General features: G+C 40.6%; 1 protein-coding gene across 1 annotated transcript in view; it reads right to left on the bottom strand.

Annotated features, from left to right (window-relative positions):
• Positions 1–17935, bottom strand: part of PCP4 (Purkinje cell protein 4) — a 42126-nt gene extending 24191 nt beyond the window's left edge. Inside the window, exons 1-2 of the mRNA XM_009991735.2 lie at positions 17885–17935; positions 11262–11313 (exon numbers count right to left, since the gene is read on the bottom strand). Of these exons, the coding sequence (XP_009990037.2) occupies positions 11262–11313; positions 17885–17935 (103 nt within the window). The remainder of the gene's footprint in view (positions 1–11261; positions 11314–17884) is intronic.
• Between the last annotated feature and the right edge of the window lie 9954 nt (positions 17936–27889).

Raw genomic sequence — 27889 nt, 5'->3', positions numbered from 1 at the left:
GACCGAAGGTGCAGTGTTGTGTTTGTTCATGTTGTAGCATCTAATTGCTTTTTGCAGTTTTAACGGCTCTTTGTTCTGGTCACTAGTTCGGGGAAGGACCAAACTTTAATCATTTCTGTAACACTCCCACTGTTCTGCATTCTGGTACCTGCTTACACAGGGGAGCCTGACAACACCAAATTACAAGCTAATTTTGGAGCACCAAGCTAAGTGCATTAAGACAGCTGTGTGCTATAAATTAAAATCTTAAAAACCTTCAGAAAAAAATGATTAATCATTTACTGAATTACAAACAGACAAGGAACTCAGAAGTGGAAAAGCATTTTCACTTCATTTACAAATCAAGTATTCTGGAAAAGAAAAATAACAGAACAAAACAAAAGCCTATCGTATGAAGCAAGACAGATAGTGTGCACAGTCAAAAATAAAAGTGATTTTTCTGCAACAGTAAATCCTGGTAACCACTGTTGTGCATGGACTGTGTTCCTCTTTCGTTTTTCATTTCCACTTAATTAAAAAACATGCTGCTGAGCTACATCCACCTCTTGTAGCCTTTTAATCATCTGATGTGAGAGCCTGAGAACATGTTGGGATAGATCTGCCAGTCAGTGCAGCTCCATGGATTTCCAGCATAAATTTGCTAGCTCACGTGCACCATTGACTCTAGTCCTAATACCAAACCATCCTTAATGACGTAGGGACAGATTCATTTCAGAGGTAACATTATGAGTTTTACTAGGTTTATCTAGGGACTGGCTTGACCCAGGTCCTTCATTTGGGTTCCTATCAGCAGCAAAGCAGAACCAAATGTTTCTCTTCTCAGAGTATTGATGACAGCATAGTTTCAAATGAGTGCACATTTGTGGAAGCAAGCCAGGGCATGCCAGCTACGTGCCAGTCATGGAAAGAAGTCTTGCTCTCCCTGGTGCATAGTCAGGCAGCACACTGATAATTACAGACTGATTTCCAAAAGAAATATGGCACTTGTCAAAGGCATAATTTCAGTTCTGCCTTTCCTCATTAACATCTGACAGGAACTCCAGCATATTTGTGAGTCACCTAAAAGGCAAAAACCACCAGTGTCAACAAAGCTTTATTATTATTATTTTTTTCTTAATTTACAGCTGACTTTTTTTCCTAATGACCTAGCCAGATCTTTACAGACCAGCTTCTCAGAAAGCATTTAGCCTACAGAATCCTGGCATGTATCAGAAACAGTGTGGCCAGCAGGAGCAGGGAAGTGATTGTCCCCCTATACTCAGCACTGGTGAGGCCACACCTTGGCACTGTGTCCAGTTTTGGGCCCCTCACTTCAAGAAGGACGTTGAGGTGCTGGAGCGGGTTCGGAGAAGAGCAACGAAACTATTGAAGGGTTTAGAGAACTTGTCCTATGAGGACCAGCTGAGGGAGCTGGAACTGTTTAGTCTGGAGAAGAGAAGGCTCAGGGAGGACCTTGTCGCTCTCTACAATTATCTGAAAGGAAGTTGTAGGGAGATTGGGGTCAGTCTCTTCTCCTACGTTATGAATGACAGGACGAGAGGGAATGGCCTCAAGTTACGCCAGGGGAAATTTAGGTTAGATGTCAGGAAAAATTTCTTTGCAGAGAGGGTTGTGAAGTATTGGAACAGGCTGCCCAGGGAGGTGGTGGAGTCCCCATCCCTAGAGGTGTTTAAAAAACATGTGAATTTGGTATTGAGGAACATGGTTTAGGGACCCTGACAATGCAGGGTGAATTGTTGGACTTGATGATCTTGAGGCTTGAGGGTCTTTTCCAACCAAATGATTCTATGATTAGGGCTCCCATCACCTTTTGGGTGCTCAAACGCCCACTGAATTAGGCACCTCCTGAGTGCTGCAATCTCAATGCTGCAAGAAGCTGGATCCAACTCACATCGTCACTATTGAAAGGACAAAGAAACTGAGACGAAATCTCACCGAACAGGGAAGTAGCAGCTGTCAGTTAAGGACAGAAACCAAGAGTCAGAAAGGCCAAACCCAGAGTGGAACAGGCCACAGTCAATGCAAATATATAAAAAAAAAAAAAACCAACAAACAAGGACAAAGGAGCATGTCAAGATCCTCATAGGCATCCTGAAGGGGTTTGGTAAACGGTGCTCTTTCTACCTTTAGTTTTACAGGCTCCTTTCTTTCAGGCAATTTCACTGCTCCTCCACATTCTCACTAAACCTGGTTTGCCTGAGAACACAGTAAGCTTTCAGGGGGGTGTGCACCATCTAACACAACAGGGCTGTGATCCTCTATTGACTACTGAAACCAAGCTACAAGCGAGCATAATTCATGATTATTTCCTTGAGCTGCTTCTAATCTCAATACTGCAGGAATGCTGCAGCTCTACTAATTTCTACCTCTTGTAAAGGAGCAGACTGTATGAGTGACCACATGCAAGTATATTTACCTATATACGTGTGTTCATTCCTCATATTTTTAAAAATGTAGCACACAAATTTCCCAAGTTGTATGCAGGCACCGTGTGCAAAACAAAGATCACATAGATTAATCAAGTTATTCTCATAGCAAGCTGGAAAGAAAGAGATGGGCTGAGGCAAAAATTGTTATTGTTATCTCTATTTTTAAATACTTGGAAGACACTCAGTTACTATGGTGGTGAGGACCATATAAGTACCCAGATTCATTTGTAGCAGGAGTGTTAAGTGTGAGGGTTTTTCCATCTCAAAGGTGCCAGCTAACTGGGACCTTTTCCTCTAAGGGAAAAAAAGCAAGGAATAAAAATATGATATTATTTCAAAATATAAGTCCTTAAAAAGTGAGTTTAAAAAGATGAAATCGTTCTTCTATGGCTGTTCTGTTCTACTTTCTTTTTTCCCTATGGGAGTTCTGCATTAATTTGCTCTCCTGGTACTCTTTCATGAGATAGGAAACCATTCTTTTCCTCTTCAGTAAGGTCCCAGGGAGGAAAAAACCCCAAAACAACATGCAAGAAAAAGCTGCATAATTAATAACATACACAGACACCCTTCATGCGCATATGCTATATTCTTTGTGTTAGTAGATGGACTTATTTGGTAGTCGTGAGAGTAGTTATAAATGATAGGCAAAATGAAAACTTGCAGGGAATTCCAAAGACAGGACATTGGCCAGATTATAAGAGCACTGCTGACTCAGCTAATTGATGAAACTTTTAATACAATGGCTTTGCTTTTTTTTAAGAAATGCTTGTGCCTAAACATTTAAAAATGAAAGCTTCTCGTTACCAGATGAAGTGTAGCAGTAATGTACAGTGTCAAACCTGACTTGTCTGGTAACAGAAGAGTAAGAACAGTATCTGCTCTCTTACAAGTATTACTTAAGCTTAAATTAGGTATATTTATTACTTTAAGCTCCATCAGAGGATCCTCTCTATGAAACCAGATGGCCACTGCATGTGTACAGACACGTGTGGGGGTAGGTGAAGTTGCAGTACAGAAGGTGTCTACTTTATCTCAAACACACACAAAAATTGTTGCTTTAAAAGTTTTTGCTGCTAGATAAACACTAAAAGTGGTTGATAGGAAAATTTTTGTGAACAATTCTTCATTGTCATCATTACCCCAAATAAACAAGTATGCTTTTCCTCTGGAGAAGACTTATACTTATTCCTGGCCTCAAGAAATGGAAATTCACCTAGGAGAGGAAATGAGCTTCATGTATAATTCCCCTCTCTTCCTTTCGGCATCCTCTCTAGGGAAGATCTGTGAGCAATCTGAGAGCCTTGTGATTAAAGGCTCGATCTGTCTTTAGCTGAGACATGTTGGCTGCCTACAAAGATGAACAGATTCCTTGAGAATCAGTCATTCCAAGCAAAGGAAGAGATGCAGGCCAGAAGAGGACCTGAGACATACTTGGTTTGGTTCTGGGTAAACTTCATGTGTAGCTCTCTCCAAGAAAGTGCCCAAAAGGAAACTCAGCAGATAAGGTTGCCTGCAGTGTTTTTGCCATGCATAGCTATGCCTTGAGATGAGATTGGTCTAGAACTGTATACTTTGAATTTTCCTCCTGTTATCCGAAACACTCTCAGCTACAGATCATGGTGTTGAGTTCACACAAGATTTTTACACCTTCTTCTGAGACTGAGTGATCAGTACATGACCAAATACAACTTCTGTAACTGTGTTGAGGGTTTAAACACTTTTGTATCAAATCTTTGTATTTAGGTGTTATGTTATTTGATGGTTGCATACATGTCTAGGAATGTTACTGAGACACAGACTTCCTATTTTAAGAGATGGAGGATGAGGTACAGTAAATAATTCTCATCTCACTTCCTTGAACTCCACTAGTACCAGCTAGGTTATGATGTGAGATAAAACAGAATTTGGCTGTGGACATAGATTGAAAGAAGTGGAAGAGAGAGACTGCATTACTCTCTGGGAGATCATATTCCGTGAAGCAGCACTTTTAAGAGAAGAGAATTTTAACAGAACACCAGAGTGAAAAAAAACAAGAGGGCAAGGTCATTTTCCTCCCAACACTCAATCTAACACTGAGGAAAACTCAGTATTAATTAGTTTCATACAACATCCCCCATTCTAACTTGTGATTAGTGCTGTGGTGGTGAAATATCAGAGAGCAGCAGTCTGAAAAGGTAGGGGGTTATTTTACATTGATTCAGCAGTTGCTTGCAAGGCCTATTTCATCTTTTGCCACACAAGCAAAGTTTTGTGGGAAAGACAAAATGCACAAGGCACTGCAATGCTACAGCTCAGTCACTGTCCTTCCCTATGATTAAAGAATGTGACCTCTAGACCCGGACAAATAGAGCCAACCATGTTCCCTGAGATCCTTTGAATACTTATACAAATTGCCCTCATGGGTTCCCTCCCTTTTCAAAATCTTTTTTCCACAAGTAAGTTTATTTGTAGGGCTGTTCCCAAAACCAGTACATTTTTACATAGTCATTGGAGAATATTAGTGGAAAATTAATTTTGAGTTCTTAAACAGATATTTATATTAGACCATACTACAATAATGATCCTGGCCTCTAGCCAGGAATTAAAACTCTATTAGGCTAAGTACTCTGCAGAAATAACTATGAAGATGATTATTCACTCTGTCAGACCTAGCAAGATTCTTTATTCCTGAGTGCAGTGTGCACAGAGTGCAGAATTTTCCAAATTCCTTGAGTAGATGAAGTGGGTAAATGGACTGTTGATTACACTGCAAGATGTGCATCCTTCTACCAGGAAAGCTTACTAGAGAGATATCTCTATTATACCATGCATGCTTGTTTTACAATTGTTTACCATTACTGTTAACTCTGAATGCTTGTAGGACACATTAAGTGGGTTTAGAATACTCCATTTCAGATGCAAGAATTTACTTGTAAGATAAGAATTTACTTTATTAACTGTACTGTTTCTTTATCCTTATGTAGAGACATCCCATGGTGTACTGTATGGAGAGGAGGAAACGCAGAGAATTTATTCATTTATATTTTTCTGACCACCCCAAAGCAGAGATTGTACACTGACAAGACAAATGCTTCAGCATGGGTAGAAACTGAAAAGGCAGGCTTCAGTTTTTCAGTACAACTGACTATCTTGCCATGATTGTGTAGGCTTATTCCACTATGATATGTAAGTTCATACAAAACCTACTCATTTTGATTTCACTCAGACCCAAGAAGTTACAGAATTCATCACATGAAAACATGTACTTTGTTATTATAAATATTCATATTGCTGAATGATAAATCTGATATTGATTATGTTAACCATTTTCTTGGAATGAATAATCACATGCCTTATGTACTTTCAGAAGAAAGGGTGAGATCTATCAATACGAAAGAGTGATTCTAAACTCGAAGACAGAAATAATTGGTTCTGATGCAATTACTCCCCTGCCAGCTGTGCTGGGCTGTAACAAGTAGATTGTATGATACCAGCTTGCAAATTACATAGCAAAAAAATGCAGGGTAATGTGAAACAGAATGAGAAGTGACAAGTGTTAACCTACAAAGGAACTTCGTGGCATTGCCAAGGTAGTAAGAATAGTAATGATAGACCAGATTAATCAAACCAGGCGAGCAAAAAGGAAATTACAGCTTCTTATCCCACACTGACTATTAGATCAAGTCAGATTCATATAGGAGCGGGAACATGGGGATAGTACTGCCGTCTAACTTTGGATTTTCTGCTGTAGAGAAGAGCATTATATAATAGAGTTTGCAAGTCAGGTTTGTAATGGCATATACAACTAAGTATGTCTTGGCTTTCAGATAGAAGGAAGTCCTTCAAGAACCAACGAGGTTATGGCAACTACAGTCACACAGCTATGTACAACAAGGTGTTTTTATGCAGGTGCTTCTGTATGCATAGTATTACTGCTAATTATTTGAGGGGTTGTGCTGGGTTTATGTGGCAGGGTTTTGGTAACAGGGGAGGGGCTGCAGAGATAGCCCCTGTAAGGAGATTCAAGAAGCTTCCACAGCTCCAAAACCAGTCAGACATGTCTCTGGCCAGGTCAGACACCTCTCCCCCTGCCTTCTGGCCAGGGATGAGCCGGTCAGCACCTCTGTGAATGCCCTATTTAAGAAGAGAGCAAAGGAGCCTGAGCCAGGCAGGACTTGCAGTGAAGAGAGGGGAAGGCAGAGGGCTGCCCCCCCACCTCCTGGGCAGGCAGCTGCCCACACTGGGCCACCACCACTCAACTTGAGACGGCCATGGCAGCACCACTTGTAGAGCTCTGAAGTGCTGGGCTGAGTTCATCCCACCGAGATTCTTTGGGCTGGTCAGGCCTGGCACAGCTGCAGCAAAGGACTGAGATCAGAGAGAAACGGCTACACAGACACCAAGGTCAGCGAGGAAGGAGTGGAAGAAGGCATGCCGCAGCTGAGATTCCTCTGCCGCAGCTGAGATTCCTCTGCAGCCCATAGTGAGATGGTAGGCTGTCCTCTCGCAGCCCATGGAGATTAACAATGGAGCGGAGATACATCTGCAGCCTGTGGAGAACCTCATGTTGGAGCAGAGATGCCTGTGCCTAAGGCAGTTCGTACAGAATTGTCTCCATTGGAAGGGACCCCTCATGCTGCTGGAGACTGATGGTGAAGCAGAGATGCATCTGCAGTCTGTGAGAAGGGACTCCACACCAGAGTGGGTGGCTGCACCCTAAGATGCTGTGACTCCATTTGAAAAGTCTAAGCTGGAGCAAACTGATGGGTAAGTATTGCATCCTGCAGGAAGGACTCACACTGGAGAAGTTCGTGGACTATTTTACCATTAGGAGAGGCCTCACGTTAGAGCAGGGGAAAAGTGCAAGGAGTCCTCCCTCTTAAGGAAGGAGCAACAGAAACAGCATGTGACAAACTGATGGCAACTCCCATTCCCCATCCCCCTGCACCACTGGGGGAGAAGGTAGAGCCAAGAAGAAGGGAGAGGTGGAGGGAAGGTGGTTTTATGTTCTGGCTTTGTTTATTATCCTCTCAAGTAACTGATAACAAATTAAATTGATTTGTCCCCAGGCCGAGTCTTTTTTTGCCCAGGGCAATGGTTGGTGGGTGCTCCCTCCCTGTTCTTATCTCAACCCTCGGGCCTTTTGTTACATTTTTCTCCTTTCCACCCCACCAAGAGGGAGGAGTAAGCAGCTGAGTGGTAGCTTAGCTGCCAGCTGGGCTAAACCATGACAGTAGTGGTATTTTTTTAAAATAGTCCTTTGACCAGTTTTCACCCAGGAAAACTAGATTGTTTTATTTACTCCCAATAATATTTTTGTTCGTTTCACTCTGACAACAGAATGAAGTTACTATATTCCTGTCAGGGAAATGCATGTATGTTTTGGATGGTAAACCTACTCAGCATTATACAGTGCCCACTGAAGCTATCAGGAGCTCTTCCATTGACTTCACTAGCTACTAATGTACCATGAGAGCATGTCATCATGCAATAGTCACTCTTCCTTAGGAAGACATGAATCACCATGTGATTTTGATCATAACCTGTAAAAGGACAAACTACAACTTTTTTAAAAAGTCAAGATAGACAAATGTCATCCAGGGCTTGACCAGCATCCTGTGGGGTCATTGAACATTCACAGCAAAACTCTCACTGTGAATAAAAGTTACTCCAACACAAGTGATTATTCAGTATTTATAATACTGACAACTTCAAGAACTACCAAACTTGTGGCTGCCTAGAACCCAAGAAGATATGGTAGTACATATTATATGAAATATAATGGAGAAGAATCCTGCCTGCCAACAACCAGTGCTCTGAAAGAAGAGGGAGCTTTGTCCCCCACATCTCACCACCTAGCAGTCTGTAAGACTATTCAAGAAGGCAGCTGAGGGAAGATAACTGCTGATGAATGAGAGTCCCATGTAGGTACAACAGTTCATTCATCAACATGACAACCAGTACAGTTTGTGTATGGGATACTCTTCTCCCATTATCAAACTCTTGTACTGTGGTGTATCACTGCTCCACACTACTGGCTTCTTTGAAGCTCAGACTTTTCCATTGCTCATCCCCTTGAGCCAACAAGCAAGGCTGCTAGAATGAGGCAGTGCCAGCTCCGTAGAAATTGGAACTGAGCCTGCATTTTGCGTGTGAAAAAATCTTCCACTGGAAGGGAAGCTAGCTAAGAGAGACCTCTGCTGTGGTGGTAAAAGCTAAATACAACTAAGGATATCATGTTGCTATCTAACAAAGATCAAAGAAGAACATGCGTAGGCATCTACCAAAATTACCACTACTGTATCAGGAATCTTCAGAGATTTAATTTCCATGAATGCTTTACAGCGACACCACACGTCTTCAAAGAGGGAGAAAGCTGATTGCCATCATCATTACTTTTATTTTCTCCAGTTTCGAGCTGGCCTAGAGATGGGCCCAGAATTCATTTTCTACAAACAATGCATGAACAAAGCTTGACCCATAGCAGCATCTCCACTGTATGAATCAGAAACCCTGAAAATGGTTGACCATCTTCGTTGTTAGAGCTAGTTTCCAGCAGCTTTTCCTGAGCTTGTAATCAAGAGGAAGGACAGTGACCAGACTAGTTTGCCTTTACAAACATTTTCATAGCATAGCTTTTTTGGGGGGTTTTTTGTTTGTGGGTTGTTTTTTTTTTTTTACAAAATGAAAGGGTTTTTGGTTTCTCTCCTCTCCTCCTTTTCAACAAGAGGAAAAGTTTCCTCTTGACAGCGAAACAAACATCTGAAGAAGCTGATAACAGTCACAATCAAAATTTAAGACATGGACATATTGCAGACTGCTGACCAAAAAACATGAAACAGAGGATTTACACTGTGTATGTAGGTTTACAGCAAACTAATTTTCAGAGGAATAAATCATGTCTGCTTGAGTTCTAACTAGACAGAGCTAATAAGGACAAAGAGCTATACATTTCTGCTTCTTTGATTTAGAAATCAATCTCAGGTTCAAAGTTCTGATTCTGCTCTATTTTCATGGATTGGGGAGATCAGAGGACTATTCCATCTCCCCTGCTGCTCCTCTATTTTACACAGGTGACAGGTTTTTTTGTAATGAAATTATAACAAAAATAATTGACATCTATTTACCTAAGATAAACTCCATATCCACCTGTTTATATTACACCTAAAGCTATGCTACAACTAGAATCATATATATTCGTGAATGAATGATGCAGCCCTTTCTCACTCAAAATTCCCTTTGAGAAAAAAAGAATTTGCTTTTAAAAAGGCTTCAGGATCAGTAAATCTAAGCTAAACTTGACAACAGGACAATTTTATCTGTGAAGAAATTCAAGGCAAATGAGCTCAGTTCATAATGTGCTCAAACAGTAAAGAGAAAAACATGCTTCCCATGCTGCCCAAATGGCTGACATAATTTTGCTTGCTTTCCTTTCCTGTTAACTTGAGAATGCAAATGGCTCTGCTGTCAGAGTACATTTGTTCCCACTAATTCAAGACACTACAACAAGCCAAAATATTTATTTCTTTTTTCCACTCTAATTTGTGTTTTATCATATTGGGAACATCATCTACAGATTTCATTTACTGTAACATTATGCAAACAGCCCTTATGGGAAAGTCACCTCTCTGTAATAGGGAAACTAAACATAAAGAAGTCTCTTAATGTTTTAGGATGTGTTGCCTCAAAGGGTCCAAAAATTCTGTTCAGATCAACACATAAAGACCAAAATGCATATCCAAAATAACTGCTCAAATATCTCATCTTGGAAAACCCTTGGCTTTTCAGAGAAGAGACTTAACATTCTTCCTGCTTTTCAGTAGATGGGATGGACTACCAGAACATAGTCTTCTAATTAGAACTGGATGATCAAACAGAAGCAGACAGCATATTTACATAGTTTAATCCTTGTCCTATTCATGAATGTCTACAAACTGATGCTGCTGCACATTCAGCTGGGTATATAATTAAAGCTGATCAAAATGTTTTCCTTTGAAAAATGTTTCTGATGGTAACTGGATTTCAATCAAGTCATCATTTGTGTGTAAAGGATTTCTGCCTCCTATAGGAAATAATGAGATTTCAGCTAAAAAGAAAATTGCTGTTTTCACTGAAAATTCAGTTTTATTTTCTTGGGGTGGGGGAATGGGAATCAACATATTCCAATTAGAATTGTTTGCACCACTTAAGTGGCAGAAATCGGTCCCTGCTGGCCCCTTTGTTAGAGCCCAGAAAAACAATGACTCACTCCTTAGAGCAGGAAAGTATGAGTCCAGATTCCCTCACCTATGTAGAGTGCTGAAGGTAGGAACTTATTTGCCATATGATCCTGTCATGTTTGCTGCTCCATCCATAGCCTATCTCTAGCAACACTCAAATGAGCTCTATGCAAATGGCTTCTAACTTTGGTATCTTAGTTATGGGCCTAAAATTAGGTGGGATCAGACCACAGAAAATATGTTTATCAGAAAGTCCTTTGTAATTAGTTACTTTTGTTCACCTTCCCCATTCATGTAGCTTCTGCTCATAACATTTACCCTAGTCTCTTGTGCCCTTTTTGCACATACCTTAACACTGTTTAGCTCTAGTCTCATTTGTATCTGCACTGACTTCTGCAGAGTCCTGTGGTTTGCCATAGTACAAGCCTGGAATCCAGGCCTCTACTTTAGTAGATAATTGAACATAATAACATAAAGGAAACAATCCCACTGAAGCCCTTCCAGTTTTTAAAACATATTCAAAAGATGAGCTATGAAACCAAGGCTGCTGCTGCCTGACATCTATCATTACAGTAAAAAAGATTTTGGTTCAATTCGTCTCTATTTTTCATCAAGAGAAAGAGTCTACCCTTACCATTCTCACCAGATGTCTTGTCTTTTCCATTTGTAGCTCCGGTTCCTTGTCTCTGGTAGGAGGAAGAAAAAACAAGCAGTTAGTACAAACTCAAATATGCATTTTCCCCCTTGGAATTACTAGCAGTTACAGCCTGTTTTCTCCTTAACACATTGGATAGTCCTTCACCCTCATGCAATGCTGCTTTGAAACCCTGTCATTCAGAAAAGGAATGCTTAGTTCCTTCTAGGTACACCTGTATAACTATGCATGCAGCTGTATATACAATTATCACATGTTAGTGATGGGATACATGTAATCGAGTTCCCAGCAGTACATGGGTATGAGCTACAGCAGGACATCTCTTCAGGTCCCTGCTATGCCTCCATTTCCATCATTCTTCTGACCTGACTTTGGCCAGAAGACTCACCTTTCCACTTCATGCGCAAGCAGAGATAGAACTTCTCACTTCACTCTGTCCAAGGAATAGCCTCATGACTTTCCATGAAAAACTGATCTTAAGGCACTTAACCATGTAACATGTAGGAAACACCGGTGCAGTCCAAATATAAATATTCACAATAGCAGGGCTGTATTAGTGGGGTTACACTACTATGTAACTTTCTAGCTTAGGAGCAGTTACTATGAAAATTATGCAGCATTCCCCAGAGACAGAATCTCACAGGTGGAATTAAGGTACTTTAGCAAACTAGTATGGTAGATTTTGCATAAGAAATTCGTACTTGTGTGTATTACTGAAATAGATTAAAGAATTCATCCTCTAGGGTTGTACATGTAAAAAAAATAGGAGTATTAAATGAATAAATCCAGCTGCATTCAGCCATCAGAAGCAGCACATCTTCACGCATCAGGAAAGTTAACAGCTTCAGTAGCACTGCAAACCAAATGGTTTGTGCCAAAATATGGACAGTCACATCAATTCTCTTATGAAAATTCATACAGGCAAACTTATCTTCAGGTATTTACTCTAGAATAGCTGATAAAAACCTTCTCACTGCTCTAGTTTCTGTCCATCTCCCACAGTGGATGTATTTTCAAGGTATTCTATGTATATGGAACTTATCACAACATAAGTACAAAACCTTCATGTGTACTCTTAACTCTTATTACAGACGCCAGAGGGGGAAAGAAAGTTCTTTAAACCCCTCAGGAGAATACAAAAGAGCTACATGGTGAATGGTCTGTTCATGCACTCACATGCCAGTGGTGGGGTTTCTCATCTTCTTCCCCATGGCAGACTTCAGTGCGTATATCTCTGCTCTACTGGCTCTGTCTCATCTCACTCCATGCAATGAGACAGAGCATCCCTAGAGAAAACAACTCAGTATATAACCACAGCTACAGTCTTCCTATAAGATGGAAATATATTTGTTTCTCCCTGGAGTCTCAGAGCCTAAGACAGGAGAGAGAACTTAGCCAAAGAATGGTATTGTAAAGACGAAAGCATCTTTTACAAAAGCATATGTTACCAATAACCTGAAATCAATAAATCCACCCCAGAGCCAGTTTTGCTGAAGATATTAACCCTTTATGCCTTTATTTAAAGTTTGGTTAATACTTCCATATTTCAATTTAAATCCGTATTTGAAACTAGATTTCAGGGTTAATTTATGAGATCATCTCCCTCCCAAAAAAACCCAAACCCTTGGCTTTTTCCTATCTAGAAAATCATAACTATATTGCTTTTTTCCTCCCTGCTTATTTTTAAATGCTTTTTCAAGTTGTCTTATTTCCTGAGTATTTCAGGCTGTGCTACTTAGCCTTTATGAAAGCTTCTCTTTCCTCCCTAGGCTATACCTGTCAGGTTTGGTCTGCTATTGATGGAGTGCTGGAATATGGATCCACACATTTATTTCACGTCTCTGGATTTCCCCTCAGGTCAAGGTTTTTCCTTAAGTCTGAAATCAGTCTAAGTAGTCTACAGCCATTCATTTGATTGGTGACCACTGGACATACAGAATGAAGCCTGAAAGTCTGCCAAACAAGCTTCTGATAGCACAACGCTTATAGATCAAAATATGTATATAACTGAAGGAAAGGCTGTCTTCCAACTGAGTGCAATGAATTTGAAAATGAAAATCAGTTTCTCATTAACACAGCATTGAAACTTATGAAAAAGCCATATACAATATGATCATCCACCTGCAAAGCCTTTAGCCTTTTATTTCAATACATTCAGTAGACCTACTTTTTTAAAACATTTTCAAGATGCTGGTATTATTAGCAGCTGGAGCTTCTTGCTTCTTTCATCACCTTTCATGATGCTACCAGAGGCTTCAAAACAAAGCTTAGCTTTTTAATGTCTTTCAGAGCACAAGAGGACTAAACATGAAGAGGGGTTACTAGAGGTATTTTTCAAGAAGGGATTAAAGCCCTCCAAAAACTGGTATAACAGATATTGTCCTCAGATGCAATAGAACAAATTAAAATCGATGAAATACAAGAAAAGCAATATTAATCTCTGGGGTTTGTTTTTAAATAGAAAATCCCCAAGTTGTTGACCACATTTTAAAAGATAAGAGCAGTCTAATGCTGTTTCCTGTAGCTTGTAACCAGCTTCCTTCATTCAAAGATTGCTTCTAAAATTCCCCAGCATTTTCTAAAGCAAGCACCAGGATTGAAGCACTGAATAAACTTTCCACTAGGCATTGAAGAAGAAACATCAGAGCCAAAATGAACGCAAGTACAAAACCGTAACATTACACTGTAAAACAGGATAAACAGTTTTGTTGCTATGTTGCATAGGAGGAAACATAGTTTATGACTGCTTGGGGCTATATTAATTTTTAACTCAGTGTTTTTACAGAACATCAAAGGCACATCATTAAAAACGTCTCCAAAATCAAAGTCACTACCAATTTGTTAGAAGAGGAAAGAAAGAGGACTACTGCCATATGCCCAAAACCCCAGTGAAGAAAAGAACAGGTTTACTTTCCTTTTAAATTCTCAGTGCTATACACAGCAGCTAGTTAATGTGGCATGAAAAACTGTACTAAATTAGTCCCCTAGGTGTACAAACTAAGGTCAAAAGTGGATCTGCAGCCTAAAGGACTTTTCAAGAAGAATGTTAAATTACTGCAGTAGCTTTTCTACTCATTCTTCTAGCCATCCTGCACCCCCAAGCCCAATTCTTGCCTTTAATCTTACATTCTGTTCTTGTCTTGAAATAGCCTGACCTTTTCAGTTATGCTTCCAATTAGCACTTCAGTGTTTGGGATTGCAGACAGGTGTTGATTACTGAATTTTGGGGGGCAGAGCGGTTGATTGTTTTTCGATGAGCCACAGAAAGCCCACGATCAGGAACATGAAATGACCAGAAAGTTCTCCAACAAATGGACCCTTACAGTAATAACTTTATTCTGCTGCTTCACCTGAGTGCAGGGCCAACAAGGTACAGCAGCCTGTATCCCAGTAAAGCAGCAGCTGCAGGTTTTCAAAAGTATATCGTTTCTATATCAAAGAAAGAGCGAACATCCAAGGGTAGAATTAAGAGAATAGAAATGGTGGGAAGTTTTTGTAAAGTGAATAGCAGAAAGAGTGAGTGTAGACTTGACCCAGGACAAAAAATAATTTCACTGACACATATGAAACATTATTAGGATGTTCTGTACTCATTGTCTATAGGAACAGAAGTGAACTCTGTGCATATCCAAAGCTTTTCTTAAGCCTTGTTTTGCTACCAGGTCCATCCCTAACAAAAGGCATGACATGTGTGCAACAGAAGGAAAATATGAACAAAAATGGCTGTAGGTCAGCCAGCTGTGTGCCAAAAAAGCCTTTATTCTGTACTACCATCTGTTCTCCATACAAAGCTTCCTCTGTAAGAGATATAAATTGAATCAAACTACACTATTTCATAAGCACCTTTTGATAGCCTGCTGCTTTAATTAAGGAGTTCAGCTACTTTAGCCTTAAAATTAAAAAAGTACTGAAAAATAAATTTTAAAAATTTATAAAGTCTATAACCTTTCTGCAAATAAAAATGTCACTGTAAAAATCTGCTTAAGGACTTTCCATGTTTTCCAAATAAGGAAAGCTTCTTAGTCAACAGCAGAATTATCAGGAGATGCAGCAATTTCTACCTGCTATTTTCATGTACAGTTCCTCAAACTAGGATAATTAGGGTTGACTTCATCCAGGAACAACATAAAAAAGTTCTTACAGATTGATCTTTACTAAGTGTTAGTTGATCTTTGAAGATACTGAGAGTTTTAGACTACTGAAGTGAGGTCCAGTTGAGGTTCATTAGGCAACAGGCATAGGTAGATCCCAAAGCATACTTAGTATATAACCATTACTGCCTGAAGGTTCATAGTACACTTCTCAGTTTCCCCAGGTGGATTTTTGAGGACATTATCTTAGCATTCACACTTCCTACACACTAAAGAATGAATTAGAGAAATCTGGGTTAAAAACACAGAACAGAAGACCCTGTCAAATGTGAGACCTACATGTCTCAGCCTCCTTTTCCATGTAATTCCTTACCCAGTCATATTCTAGTCAACTCCTCTGGTTCTAAGAGCCCAGAGTTTTCCATGCTTTTTAACATCAGGTATAAATTTTGCTATTAAAAAAACCCAGAAAGATAACATTCAATTTAAAGATAAGCATTGGGCATTGAGGTTAACATCAGGTTTTGCTGGTAGATCAATATATTATGCATACCTGCCACTTGAAAATTATGTGATGAGGTGATATTCTGAGCCAACTGAAATCAATGGGAATTTTGTAATTGCTTTTCATTCACACTCTACCAAAGAACATATGCCCTATTTCAGAAACTAAATGAAGATCCAAAGTTTAAGTAGGGGTAAGAACCAAGCAGCTATGACCTGGAATGAGTGGATACTCTGTAGAATTCAGGATTTCAATGTGATGAATTAGGTTAAACTCTTTTACTGGAAATTTCTGTTTTACTATGTTTGACAACCTCTTTCTCATGTTATGTACTGACTTGAAGCTACAGCACTCAGCATTTCACACATTTAGGTGTGAAAACCATTACTCTTAACCACAATACAGTAAATAACTTGGTAATAAGAAGGACAAAAGATATTACTATGTTTAAGATTAGTTAAGAGCAGGAAAAACAATGCTGCTGTGACAGAAATATCTGTTTACTGAAGCTGCCAAGGCATACCCGGCCTCTAACTAAAGGGAGTGGAATTTTAGCACCATGTCATTTTCGTGAATTATATATAAAAAAGCATGAAGATGAACAGCTGAGAGAGATAAGGTATACTGTTGGACAGCCATGCACAAATTCTGATACTTCACTCATTTTCTCCCATTATAAATCTTCTCAAAACTGGTCTGCAATACAGCCAGATGGTAAATCCCAAAACAGCTTCTGTGACATACAGGTTCATTCACATCAGTAACAGCTAGTCACCTAAAGAACATCTGCAGACAGTACTGAAGAATCCCAGAGAAGTTTGAATATAGTTATTAAAATTGCATTATAAGCTATAAAAGTAAGCTTTCCTCACTGGCCTATTTGTGCCTCCTTTACAAGTCCCTCCACTTTTTTCCTTATGTTTTTATAGATGTGGTACCGAATACTTATGAGACAAAAGTGCCCTTCAAAGCCCACATTTAAAGTAATTGCATCAAGTACAGACATCTAGCCAATATTTTGTCTGAATAATGGGTAAATCTGGTAGTGTGTTTGTTACTTCTGCCTTACACATCATTGTAAGAAATCACAAATCACATTTTCTGGGCACCTGACAGAAAGGAAAAATATTTATCAACATACACTTTGGTACAAAGCAGTTCACTCCTGGTTATGACCACGCATTTCTGGTAGAAGAGACTTTCTGGAGACCACCACTTTTCCCTGGCTGCTCTCATCCTAGGATCTCAGTTTTTGGATATGGCATCTACTCTCTCCTACATAGCACCTTCTCTGCACGCTCCTTTACATGATGGGAATTTTCTACTGCCCGTTTTCTGGCTGTCTTATGTTGCCAGGGCAGCATAACATTGCCAGAATTCATCTTTCAATACTGGCCATCAAAACTAAGTGATCCCTGGCTCTGATGATTTCTGTAATTATCTTCACAGGTCAAGCAGTGTTCTACTTGACTAGCTCTTGATTGTCCTTAATTTTATTAAGGCTATCCAATAGCTATTTTAATAAATTAAAACTCCACAGGTGGGCTGAAAGGAACTGATAGAATACAAACTGTAGTGGCTAAAAGCTGGTAGAGCAACCAGCACCGGTTTTCTGTGACTTTTATAGTCGCTGAAGGTGCATGAGCATGTATACATAGACACAGACACATTGTCATCCTAGAAGACACAGCAATTATTTGTCAGAAATTAACAACAAAGCTGTGGATAACTACAGATTATTTTCCTTCTAGGCACTGTGGACTACTGCCTGGCTCTTGTTACTGCAATCATCTGGGCCAGATACAATCTTCTCAAAATTTCCTTTTATCTTTCTACAAAGGACACAACCTGGACCTCCACATTTTATATCCTTGCATCTTTGACAGTAATTTACGCTGGTGCTAATTAAGTTTCAAATGCTACTTTCAAACACAGAAGGAAAGCATTATATTCAAGGTATAGCTGTCCATACAAGCTGCAGCCTGTGTGAAAAGCAGACAACCTACCAGGTTGACGCCGATGTACTGGTTGCTACATTTGCGCAGGAAGGTGGGCATGCAGGTTTAGATACTGTTCGCTCAGGGTGAACCCACAACTCCCATGAGACAGTGCACAGAGGCATGCTGGTGGAAGGCCCCAGCCCTCCTGTTGATCAACAGGACAAGTAGGCACAGAAAAAGCAACAGAAACTGAAGGAGTAACCTTGAAGCTGGGGCTTCTCAGCGTAAGACAAGGTTGCCATCCCTGCTCCTGTGTTATTTTGTTTGCAACATGGCCATTGTCCATGTGAAACACATTTTATTTATACATCTACACAAAATGCATACTGCACCCAGTGGGCAGAGTGCCTTAATCACAAGGTTGTTAGCAGAGTTAGGGCATTTGCCTCAATTTTAGAGGTGTGATTTGTTCACTTCGGTCCAGACAGAGCTTTTGGCTTGAGGTAAGTCCTCAGAACAGGCACTTTTGAGTGCACACAGACAACAGAGCTTCAGCACCCAGCACACTTTTGGATTAAATGAGGAGGCAGCCGATGAAAACAGGCAGAGAGAATCACTGTCTGGTATACAAGAAACCACTTACAGTGCTGGTTTTAAATATTCTAATAGCAGAGAGAGAAACATTCACTGTGCCCCACTTTTGCCAATGCTAGGCTCTAATTTATAAATCAGCACAGTGAGAACTTGCTGATTTTGTATTCAGATTCAATATAATGTTCTAAACAGACACCAAATTTACACCAACACCAAATGTAATCAACATAATTAGCACAAACAGTAGCTTGCTTAATATTTAGGTTATTAGCATATTTTGAATTAAAACATTAAGCAGATATTTCTCCAAAGACATTGTAACACTTTTTTTTTGAGGCAGGGATTAATGGAATCTTTGAAGTTAATTTTGAAAGCAGCTGCAAGAATGTATTTCCCAAATCCTGTTAATTACCATGCCAGCCAGGAGAAGTAATCCCTCTTTTTTCTGCAGGAAATGGAGGATTTGATCTTGCAAGGCTTATTTACAGAGGTAACTCATATGTGGACAAGTAGTTGTCTTCAGCAGAATTACTTGCATGAGTAGAGCTGGAACCTCAGTGTGGTACTGTGGAATTTCTCCAAATTGCATGCTAGGTTTTCCTTAGCAAAGGGCAAAGAGGGTAAAAATCAACTACAGAATAAGCCTTCTCACACCACTTGCCAAAAAATTACCTCAGCTCTCATTTGGACATGGGTGATACAGCCCATATCCTAATTACACTGGAAATTGATAAAGAAGAGACATCAAGGTGACCCAAGAGGAGTGTTTCAATTACATAAAACCTGATTAAGCTAGATAGCATAAACTAAGAGTGACTGAGGTTCTTAAGGTGGTCTCTTTTTTTCTCCTATTGTTTTTTATCTATTGGTAGCATCAGATTTGGCACTACTGTTCCAGAAAAGGCAAGTCTGGGCAGGAAACCTGCCTTAAGAACTCCTACTTTCCAGTCTAACCTAATCCAGCCACACCTTCCCATCCCCAAGGCCTCATTTGTTTGGATACAATTGTTTGCAAGGTCATACAGAAAATAGGAACACTAAAATTATTCAAGCTAAGAATAACCCTTCAGCAGAGCTGTGTTAAAAGCAATCATTGAAATGATCCAGCTAAAAAAAATACATGGTTTAATTGTTTCTGTTGATCATTTCAATCATGTAGTTGATGTCTCCAATGAACAAACAGTTGTACCAGGGCAACAGAACAGGCAGACAACTATGGGGAGGAGGCGCTGCAATTTTGTCCTGGGAACTAAAAATTGGAGAAAGTCAGTGCTTCATCCAACAAAACATAGCATGCTGTATCTCCCTGTGACATTGCATTACTTCCCAGTGGTCTTTACTCTGCAACAGAGCAAAATGTGGAACAACACGAGTACATCCATGCAGCCTAAATTATAAGCCTTGGCCACCTGTGCAGGCAATACAGGCAGTTGATGGCAACTAACTGTGGCATCTGATTAGGAGAAAAACTGAAACTTGGTGATCTAGGAAAAGCATTTGGATCCAGACGGTATCTTAGGTATCCTTTAATATTATCATCCTCAGATAGGAGAGTGCTTTAAGCCAATTAAGGGGTCAGGGTCCTTGCCTAGGCATAATATAACTGATTATGGATGGTGTTTTTGTAACAAATATTTACTTAATATTTCACTCTTCCAAAGCCTTCTGAAGTTTAGGGTAATTTAATTTGCTGAGCTACAAACCCAGCTGTAATTGAGTTAGAGGCTGTCTTCAAGGGACAGCTTGGGTTATTAACAGCAAAAGTCTGCACTGACAAATTGCTTCATATCTGATCATATTGGCTATCATTATTAAAGCAGGCTGCTTCTTCCTAGACTGCAAAAATTCTGGTGTTTTTTCTGTTGGCATTTTTGGTTTTATTGCCAGTTTTACAATTAAAAGTATTTGTTCTCACTTTCTTCCTATTTCCCTACACATTTCAGAGGTAAACAGATGTTATTACAGCCTGTTAGAATGCACTATTAACCGGCCAGCCAGGTTTTTAAAAGGTATTAATTACAGCAGTTTCAAGTTGCCATGCAAAGGAACTTTCTGCCTCCACCCTAAGGCAAAACCTTCCAATTTTCAAGATAACAGCAAGATGAAGCGGCATGGACGTTTCTGCATCACTTACTTTACTCCTCAACCCCCCCAGCAACCAGTCTGGTCACGGAGAGCAACTCCGAGCGGCCCCTGAGCCATCTACAGTTATGACAGTAACTTATTTAGGGCTATTCCAGCAGCAGGGGAATCACTGGACTGAGAGCATGCTGCAGCCTTGGCAACGCGCCCTGCCCAGGGGCTGCACGGAGAGATGACGCAAACCTGTTATCTCTGGCTCCGCGCCATGGGGAGATTCATGCGAGGGGAACCCAGAATGGGCTGCTGAAGCTGCCTTGAAACTGGGCCTCGCTTGACAGAGGATTTGTCCTGCATTGTCCAAATCTGTATCAAAACTGGCCTGCTGAGACTTTGGGGGAGCTGCTGTGTTCAAACGGTGATGCAGTTGAGAGCAAATCTGTCTTGGAACTGAGAGTCTAAACAGCAGCCAAGCAATTAGAAACAACTCTGCTGTACTAAAAAGGAAAATGGACAGGGTGATGCACAAGGTCACCTTGACTGCCAGGAATCAGGGACAGCATTCAAATACGCTCACATACAGCAAGCAGAAGAGGAGTCAGGTCACTGACTGAGTCCAAGAGCTGGCCAAAAAATAGGGATTTCCAAAAGCCAGAAGCTCCCAGGACCCTGCAGTTGCTCAGTGAAATTGATGCTGCCATTAGCTTCATCATTAATAGCAGCAGAAAATAAAGCCATTTTCACTGAGCAGCTAGCTGTAGGTAGTTCCCAGGGTCCCTGGCCCCAGGACAGACCCACCAGGTTACCTGCCCTAAGATTAAATGCTCTACAGTTCCTGCAGTGCCCTAGCCATGGAATAAATCCAGGGAATATATGGCCAGGCAGATTATGCAAAAGCTCCCACATATTCTTTCAAACGCTCTTTCAAAACAGAACTATGTTTTCCAATTCAAGTTCAATGAAAAGATTCAAGTTTCGCCACTCTAAGTAGTCATCAGTCACTCTTTCTGCCTTCAGTCTCCCATTGTGTATCAGGCTCCATTCTGTACCTTGTGCCTTGCATATGAAGTGAAAGAAAAATGTTACCCAACTAGACATTTTCACCTTATTCACACCTGAATGTGGCAAACTGTCATTCAATGCCATTGAAGGACCCTAATATGCTACTCCAGAAAACAGTCGTGTTCATTTTGTTACTATTCTAACATACCCATCCCATGACTAGATAGAAAACAGGTTCCTTGGAAGTCTCATGCAGAAAACGGATAGTAACATTTACTTAGATCCAGCTGTGTGCTGCCTTGCAGTCACACAAAAACATCTATTAAAGGCTTACGTGGCACGACCGCAAAAGATATTGCTAGAACTCAGCTAATTTGCAACTTAGGGTTTTGGGTTTTTTTGCAGTTTACAACATGAGTGCTAAATCCTTTGCTACCAATGTTTCTGCATCTGCAGATCCATCCCATAAGTCTAGTTCCAGGACGGAAATGCACCAAGCTTTTAGTTCAGGCAAAGAATACAAGACAGCACTCAGAACAAAAGCCCTGTGAAACAAAGAAGGTCTCCTGTAATCTTACTTAAGAGGTTCTTTCAGCTTGGCTTGGATGCTAGTGCTGTCCAGTAGCTTGCAAAATATGCTGAAGGAAAGAAGTGATAGCTAGCCAAGTCTGACTGGCAAACTAAAATTGGCATGAAGCTGGCCTGCCTTAGGCATTTGGCTGCCCCGCTTGAATCAGGGCACATGTGTGCTGGCACATGCATTTTAAAGTGTGCCAAGGCAACGATGTGTTTGCTCTCTTTTCCAGTGGTAAACGTATAGCCGTCAGATCTGAGTGGAGCAGTGATATGTATGAAGCAGCTGTGAAGCCACATGTCTTACTTCTCCACTGTGTCATCTGCAGAAAGCTGCCTGCCTAGCCATACCTTCTTGCCTAGCATGCTCTTCCTCCTCCTCATTCCTACCAAGTTAATGCTTCTAATTTGTAACAGTTTCCAACTTCTGTCTCCCTTTCACTTCACATTTTACTAACACGTTTGGAATTCAAGAAATCAGATTTCAAAGTTACTCCGATTTTTTTTCCTGAAACGCCACATAGTATCTCTTAAGTTCAAATAAAAGATATTCTTCAGAGTATTTCAATTAGTGTTAAAATTATGTGCTTAAAAAAGTCAACATCCAGAGTATTCACTGTCTTTACACAAAAATAATTTCATTCCAGGGTTTTTTAAATAGAAGCGTATTTTCTACAAGAGAATTGTACGTTACCTGAAGCATTCAAGCTACGGAATGAAAAACCCTAGAATTCAAATGAAAGAAAGGCAAGTTATTTTTATGAGAATTAAATTTCTGCCTCTGTACTTCTCCACTACCACCTCACCCAAACTTGGACCTTAGCATTTTCAAATGTATTTTCACATTTAGCTAGGCATTACGCTCAGGTTCATTCACGCAGGCTTCTCTCCTTCTCTAGATTATGTTGCATCAGTCTGATGAAGTCTGCACTCACCTTGTTTGGAATTGTTTGGTCCCTTTTAAGGAGAAGTCCACCTTGGATAGCCAAAGCCCAATTCCCCCAACCCCTCATAGGACTGGGCACACTTTCCTCTGCTCAAACCATCCTCACCCTACTGCCTGTTGAGGGCTTTGCTGAAACACACACAGCTTCTTAGTAGACAGGCAAAGGTACGTAGGTAGTGGCACTGGTCAGGACACATCAGTTGAATACATCTGGCTCAGAAATACCAGTTCACTAAAGCCAAAGTATTTGTGGGAAAGTGCTATGAGGCCTATAAAAACATACCCTCAAACCACTGGTCCTCCTTTGTATCTCGAGTGTTACTAAGAAAAAGTCCAATATTACAAAAATTCTTAAAAAATCAAAAATGTCATCAGATCTACACAGCTTTTCCTCATCTGCTTAGTTACCCACTTGCACCAATTTAGAAGTTAGTTATCATGATCTTGATAGCCTTTTCCTTGAAACATACCTTCTCCTGTAGTCAGAAGGTTGCCAACTACTATTTCAATGCCTGTTAATCCCTCTAGTGTTAGATTCATAAAGAACAAAGCCTCACCCAGGCAGACTGACAGCCAGGTGCCCTGACCAGTGGTACCTGCCGGGTTGCAAGGCTTATTTTGTAGGTCATGTAGAACACAGATGCAAAGCATCCCTAGACATTAGCAACGGGTACTGTCTGCTTTCCAGCCCAGTGATTTTGATGCTGTGGGGATCTCAAATTTCCTTGAAATTACTCCTCCACCCCCTACAAAACTAAGGCACTTTCTGCCAAAAAATCCTTCTTGTGCAATCCCTCTAGTTCCTGCTGGAGACACTGACTTAACAGAACTGTTTCAGCTGTCTCACTGATTCAGTCCAGAAGAGCCTGCTAGCTCTTGTCAAGATTAACAAGCTTTAGCATAACATGGAGTTGTCCAAACTAGCACTGACTAGGGCTATCCCTGGAAACAGGACATTTCTGAACTGTACTCCATCATTCCCAGAAAAGATGCACCTAAAATCTCCACAAATACTTCTATACCAGTGTGTAGAGCTAGCCAGGATCTCTACAGAGATCTCTCTTCACTTTTAGGACACTTATGTTGTGCTGTGATCCAACACAACCTTCCCTGCTCAAGCACAGCACAGTGCATGCCCCTGAGTTTAAACCATTATAAACTGAAAATCTGGTTCAGGTTTCTCTGGTTCTACTATTGCAGCTTTTGAGTCCTGCTGGCACTATTCAGCAGCTTGCTCCACAACACAGCTAGAATCAAACCTGCCAGCCAAGGAGCAGCAAATAAGGCTGCTGACAGAACAGCTCAGACCTTTCTGTCAGGTATTTGGACACTAAGACTCAGTGTTAATGACACTAAATATACACTTGCATACATTTTTCTATAGTTAGAGCACTCTCTCTATATACATTAGAAAATCAGAAGCCCTCATTACCTGGTGCCACCCATCAGCTTGCTTTCTCTGTCCAGGAATCTTTAAAGTCACCAAAGTCAAACAAGAAGGACACCACCTTTCACAGGTTTGGTTTTTTTCCCCTTCTGTTTCTTACTTTCAGCTTTACCAAAAGAGATCTCCAACATCATTCTGTCTATTGTCTCAGCACTCAGTATCAGCTGCATCACTGTTTCAGGTCATGTTTCATACACTATATACTACGGTGATAAAGCAACAATGTTCAGCTTTGGAGCTCCCAGCATAAGAAGGACATGGACCTATTGGAGCAAGTCTAGAGGAGGGCCATGAAGATGATCCAAGAGCTGAAGCATCTCTCCTATGAAGACAGGCTGAGAGAGTTGGAGTTGCTCAGGCTGGAGAAGAGAAGGCTCCAGGTGATCTTATTGCAGCCTTCCAGTACCTAAAGAGGGCCTACAGGAAAGCCAGAGGGGTACTTTTTACAAGGGCATGTAGTGATAGGACAAGGGGGAACTGGCTTTAAACTGAAAAAGGGTAGATTTCAATTAAATCTAAGGAAGAACTTCTTCCCTCTGAGGGTGGTGAGGCACTGGAACAGGTTGCCCAGCAAAGTTGTGGATGCCCCATCCCTGGAGCTGTTCAAGGCCAGGTTGGATGAGGCTTTGAGCAACCTGGTGTAGTGGAAGGTGTCCCTGCCCATGGCAGGGGGTTGGAACTAGGTAATCTTTAAGGTCCCTTCCAATCCAAACCATTCTATGATTGTATGATTCAGTGTCTGTAAAATAATACTTTCCTCTTTAAGAGGAAAGATGGTTCAGCTGTAGCTAATATTCAAGGCATGTAGACAGACAATTTTCGTTTCTTCTCTGATTAAACTTGTGCTTCTTCCTCCAAATTCCATGTTCGTGCTTAAATAAGGCTATATGTCACTTGGTACGAATTGATCGGATAAGATAGCATCAGCCAAAGACCTGGCCTATGTGGCACTTGCCCAATTTACCTATAAGTAGACTAGTCTGGTCTTAGAGGGAACATACACAGAGACTGGGAATAAATTGTGACCTCAAATCTTGTCATTAATAAGTTTCACAATTGCAGCTTTCTACAGTTGCTTGCTCTGATCTTATCCCATCAAGACTGCCATTTTTTTCATATTAAAAGAAATAAATACTGATTTTCTTAAGTAAAATTAGAGGAAGAAGGGGGAAAAAATATTTGTTAGTTATGATTTGACCTAGTTTCTACTTACCTACTATGACTTGTTATTTAGAAACCCAATATCCAAACAACTGAAGAAAAAGAATCAGAACACCTTTTCTTAGAAAGAGGGAGAATGTATGTTATTCATCTTCATTAGAAGATCCTATGCCTTGCAGAGAAGAAAGCATTACATGGTTCAGTGAATTTTAGGCTCTGTTGCAGCTGACAGGCTGAAGAAAGGCATAGCTTTCCTCTGATGCATGCAGCCTTCTTCTCCAAATCCTCTTCAGCCAAGAAATGGGTGTCTCACGATGTACATACCCAGTGTCTAGGCCTAGGCACTCTGCTACCAGTTCTTCTGCAGTAAAGTTACAGAGAAGAAGTAAAACATGTAAACACTGAGGTGAATTTTCCAACTCATTCCTAAAAAAAGTAAGACAGACAATAGGCAATAGTGGCCTGGAAATCAAATATTTTATTCAAATTAATAAACAAACACCCAGTATGAAAAGGCCACCACTGTTCCTGTTGACGTTAACTGCTAATATACACTACGCTTCATCATAACCATGATCTAGTTAATGTAGAAACTGGTGGAAGATGACTCTTATAAACTTGCCAATGCATTAGAAATTTAGGGACATTGGACTAGAATCTAATATGCCTTTGTAATCTGAAACGATATTCTATTATCAAGTATGGCAGTACAAAGGTTGGAGTTTTCCTGTTCTACAAATGCAGAAGCTTTTGCTTTAAGTTACTCGAGAAGAGTAAAGGGAAACACGGTATCTGAAGCATACTGTTAAAGCTAACTGTCCTTTATTAAAAGTGTTGTGTTGTTTGAACCTGTCGGCATTCTATAAATTGCAAGAAAATGAGCATGCTTCTTTCCAAACAGTATGTCTGCAAGTTTTACCAAATTAAGATCAATCTCCAACATCAATTCTAAGTGCTATTTTAGAAGATGCTTGATCCCACTTAAACCACACTGATGGGGGGAGTAGTCAAAGTGACAGATTTAAAACTTATTGTTCTCCCTTCTTCCTCCTCTTTTGAGCTGCAATTTACCACTCAGCTAATACACAGATGTGAATTAAAATTAAAAGCTGATGTTCATGTGCCTTATCTGTCCCACCTCCATCCTATAACAGCTGCAGAATTTCCTCCTCCACCCTGCCATGTTCTTGCTGCGCTTTTTAGATCTATACAGTTTTGTACCTATTGTGGTTATAACCTCAGTAAGGCCAATAGTTAACAGATGACGTCATGGCAGTATCTGAAAAATGCATCAAGAAGAGCCACCCGAAGACAACTGTCTGGTTCAGACACCTCCCAGGACTGCAAGCACCACACAAGAGAACAGGAGCTCCTTTAAACAAGCATGACATTTTCCCCCTACAAACACCAGCTCTTTGATTTAATGCTATCAGAATTATTGGTGTACAACCCTCACTTCAGTGTTTAAATACATATGGTTCTAAGACCCTAAATACCATTTCAGTGGAATAGATTCAACTGAACTCAGGAAAGCAACCCATGAAAGAACTCCAGTTCCCATTTAACTACCTGCAGCAGTTACAATTTCAGGTAGAAGCCTCCACATACACCTGATGTTTCACACTTGGCCATGCCCCTCTCCATTTCTAACAGCCTCCTGGTGTCCACACTTGTCCAGAGTGATAGAGACATGTCCCAGGTTCTCCCTCAACCTGGCGGGAAGCAGACACCCTCTGTTACTTTGCCAGCTTAGGAGCATGCCCAAAACACCAGGCCATATGGTATTATCAGTTTTGAAAACATCCATAGCAGAAACTACCTTGGTGATCAGCATCATCTTTCCCTGTCTCTCACAACTGGTGAAGCTCAAATTTCAGGAAAAAAAAAGTCTTTGACACTACTGTTAGGCTATGTCACTTCTCCAGTGAAGCCTCCATCTCTGCTGAGTCGGCTGCCTGAGTACCTCCCACTGCAGGTGATCTGAAGTCCAAAACAAAGATTCAGAGTGATCTGAGCTCAAAAACAAAGATTTAGTACTCCAGGCTGCAGAGGAGAGTTGTCTGCAGCTCATCCCCCATGAATGCCCTGCACACCCCTATTACAGGTCACACGAGCACCCTCCATGGTCCTTTTGAAGGCGGACACAGCATAGCAATTGCAGGATTTAAGACCCCCGAGTCAACATAAGGCAAAGACAAAGTCTGCTGTAGCTCAAGGAAGAAACAAGACCTGGTGATCTTTGTATTCAAAGCCTGACAAAACCCCCTAC

The sequence above is a fragment of the Tauraco erythrolophus genome, chromosome 1 (genome assembly GCF_009769465.1).
Source record: "Tauraco erythrolophus isolate bTauEry1 chromosome 1, bTauEry1.pri, whole genome shotgun sequence".
NCBI lineage: Eukaryota > Metazoa > Chordata > Aves > Musophagiformes > Musophagidae > Tauraco > Tauraco erythrolophus.
The sequence above is the reverse complement of the archived record's forward strand: the minus strand, read 5'-3'. Positions and strand labels throughout refer to the sequence as shown.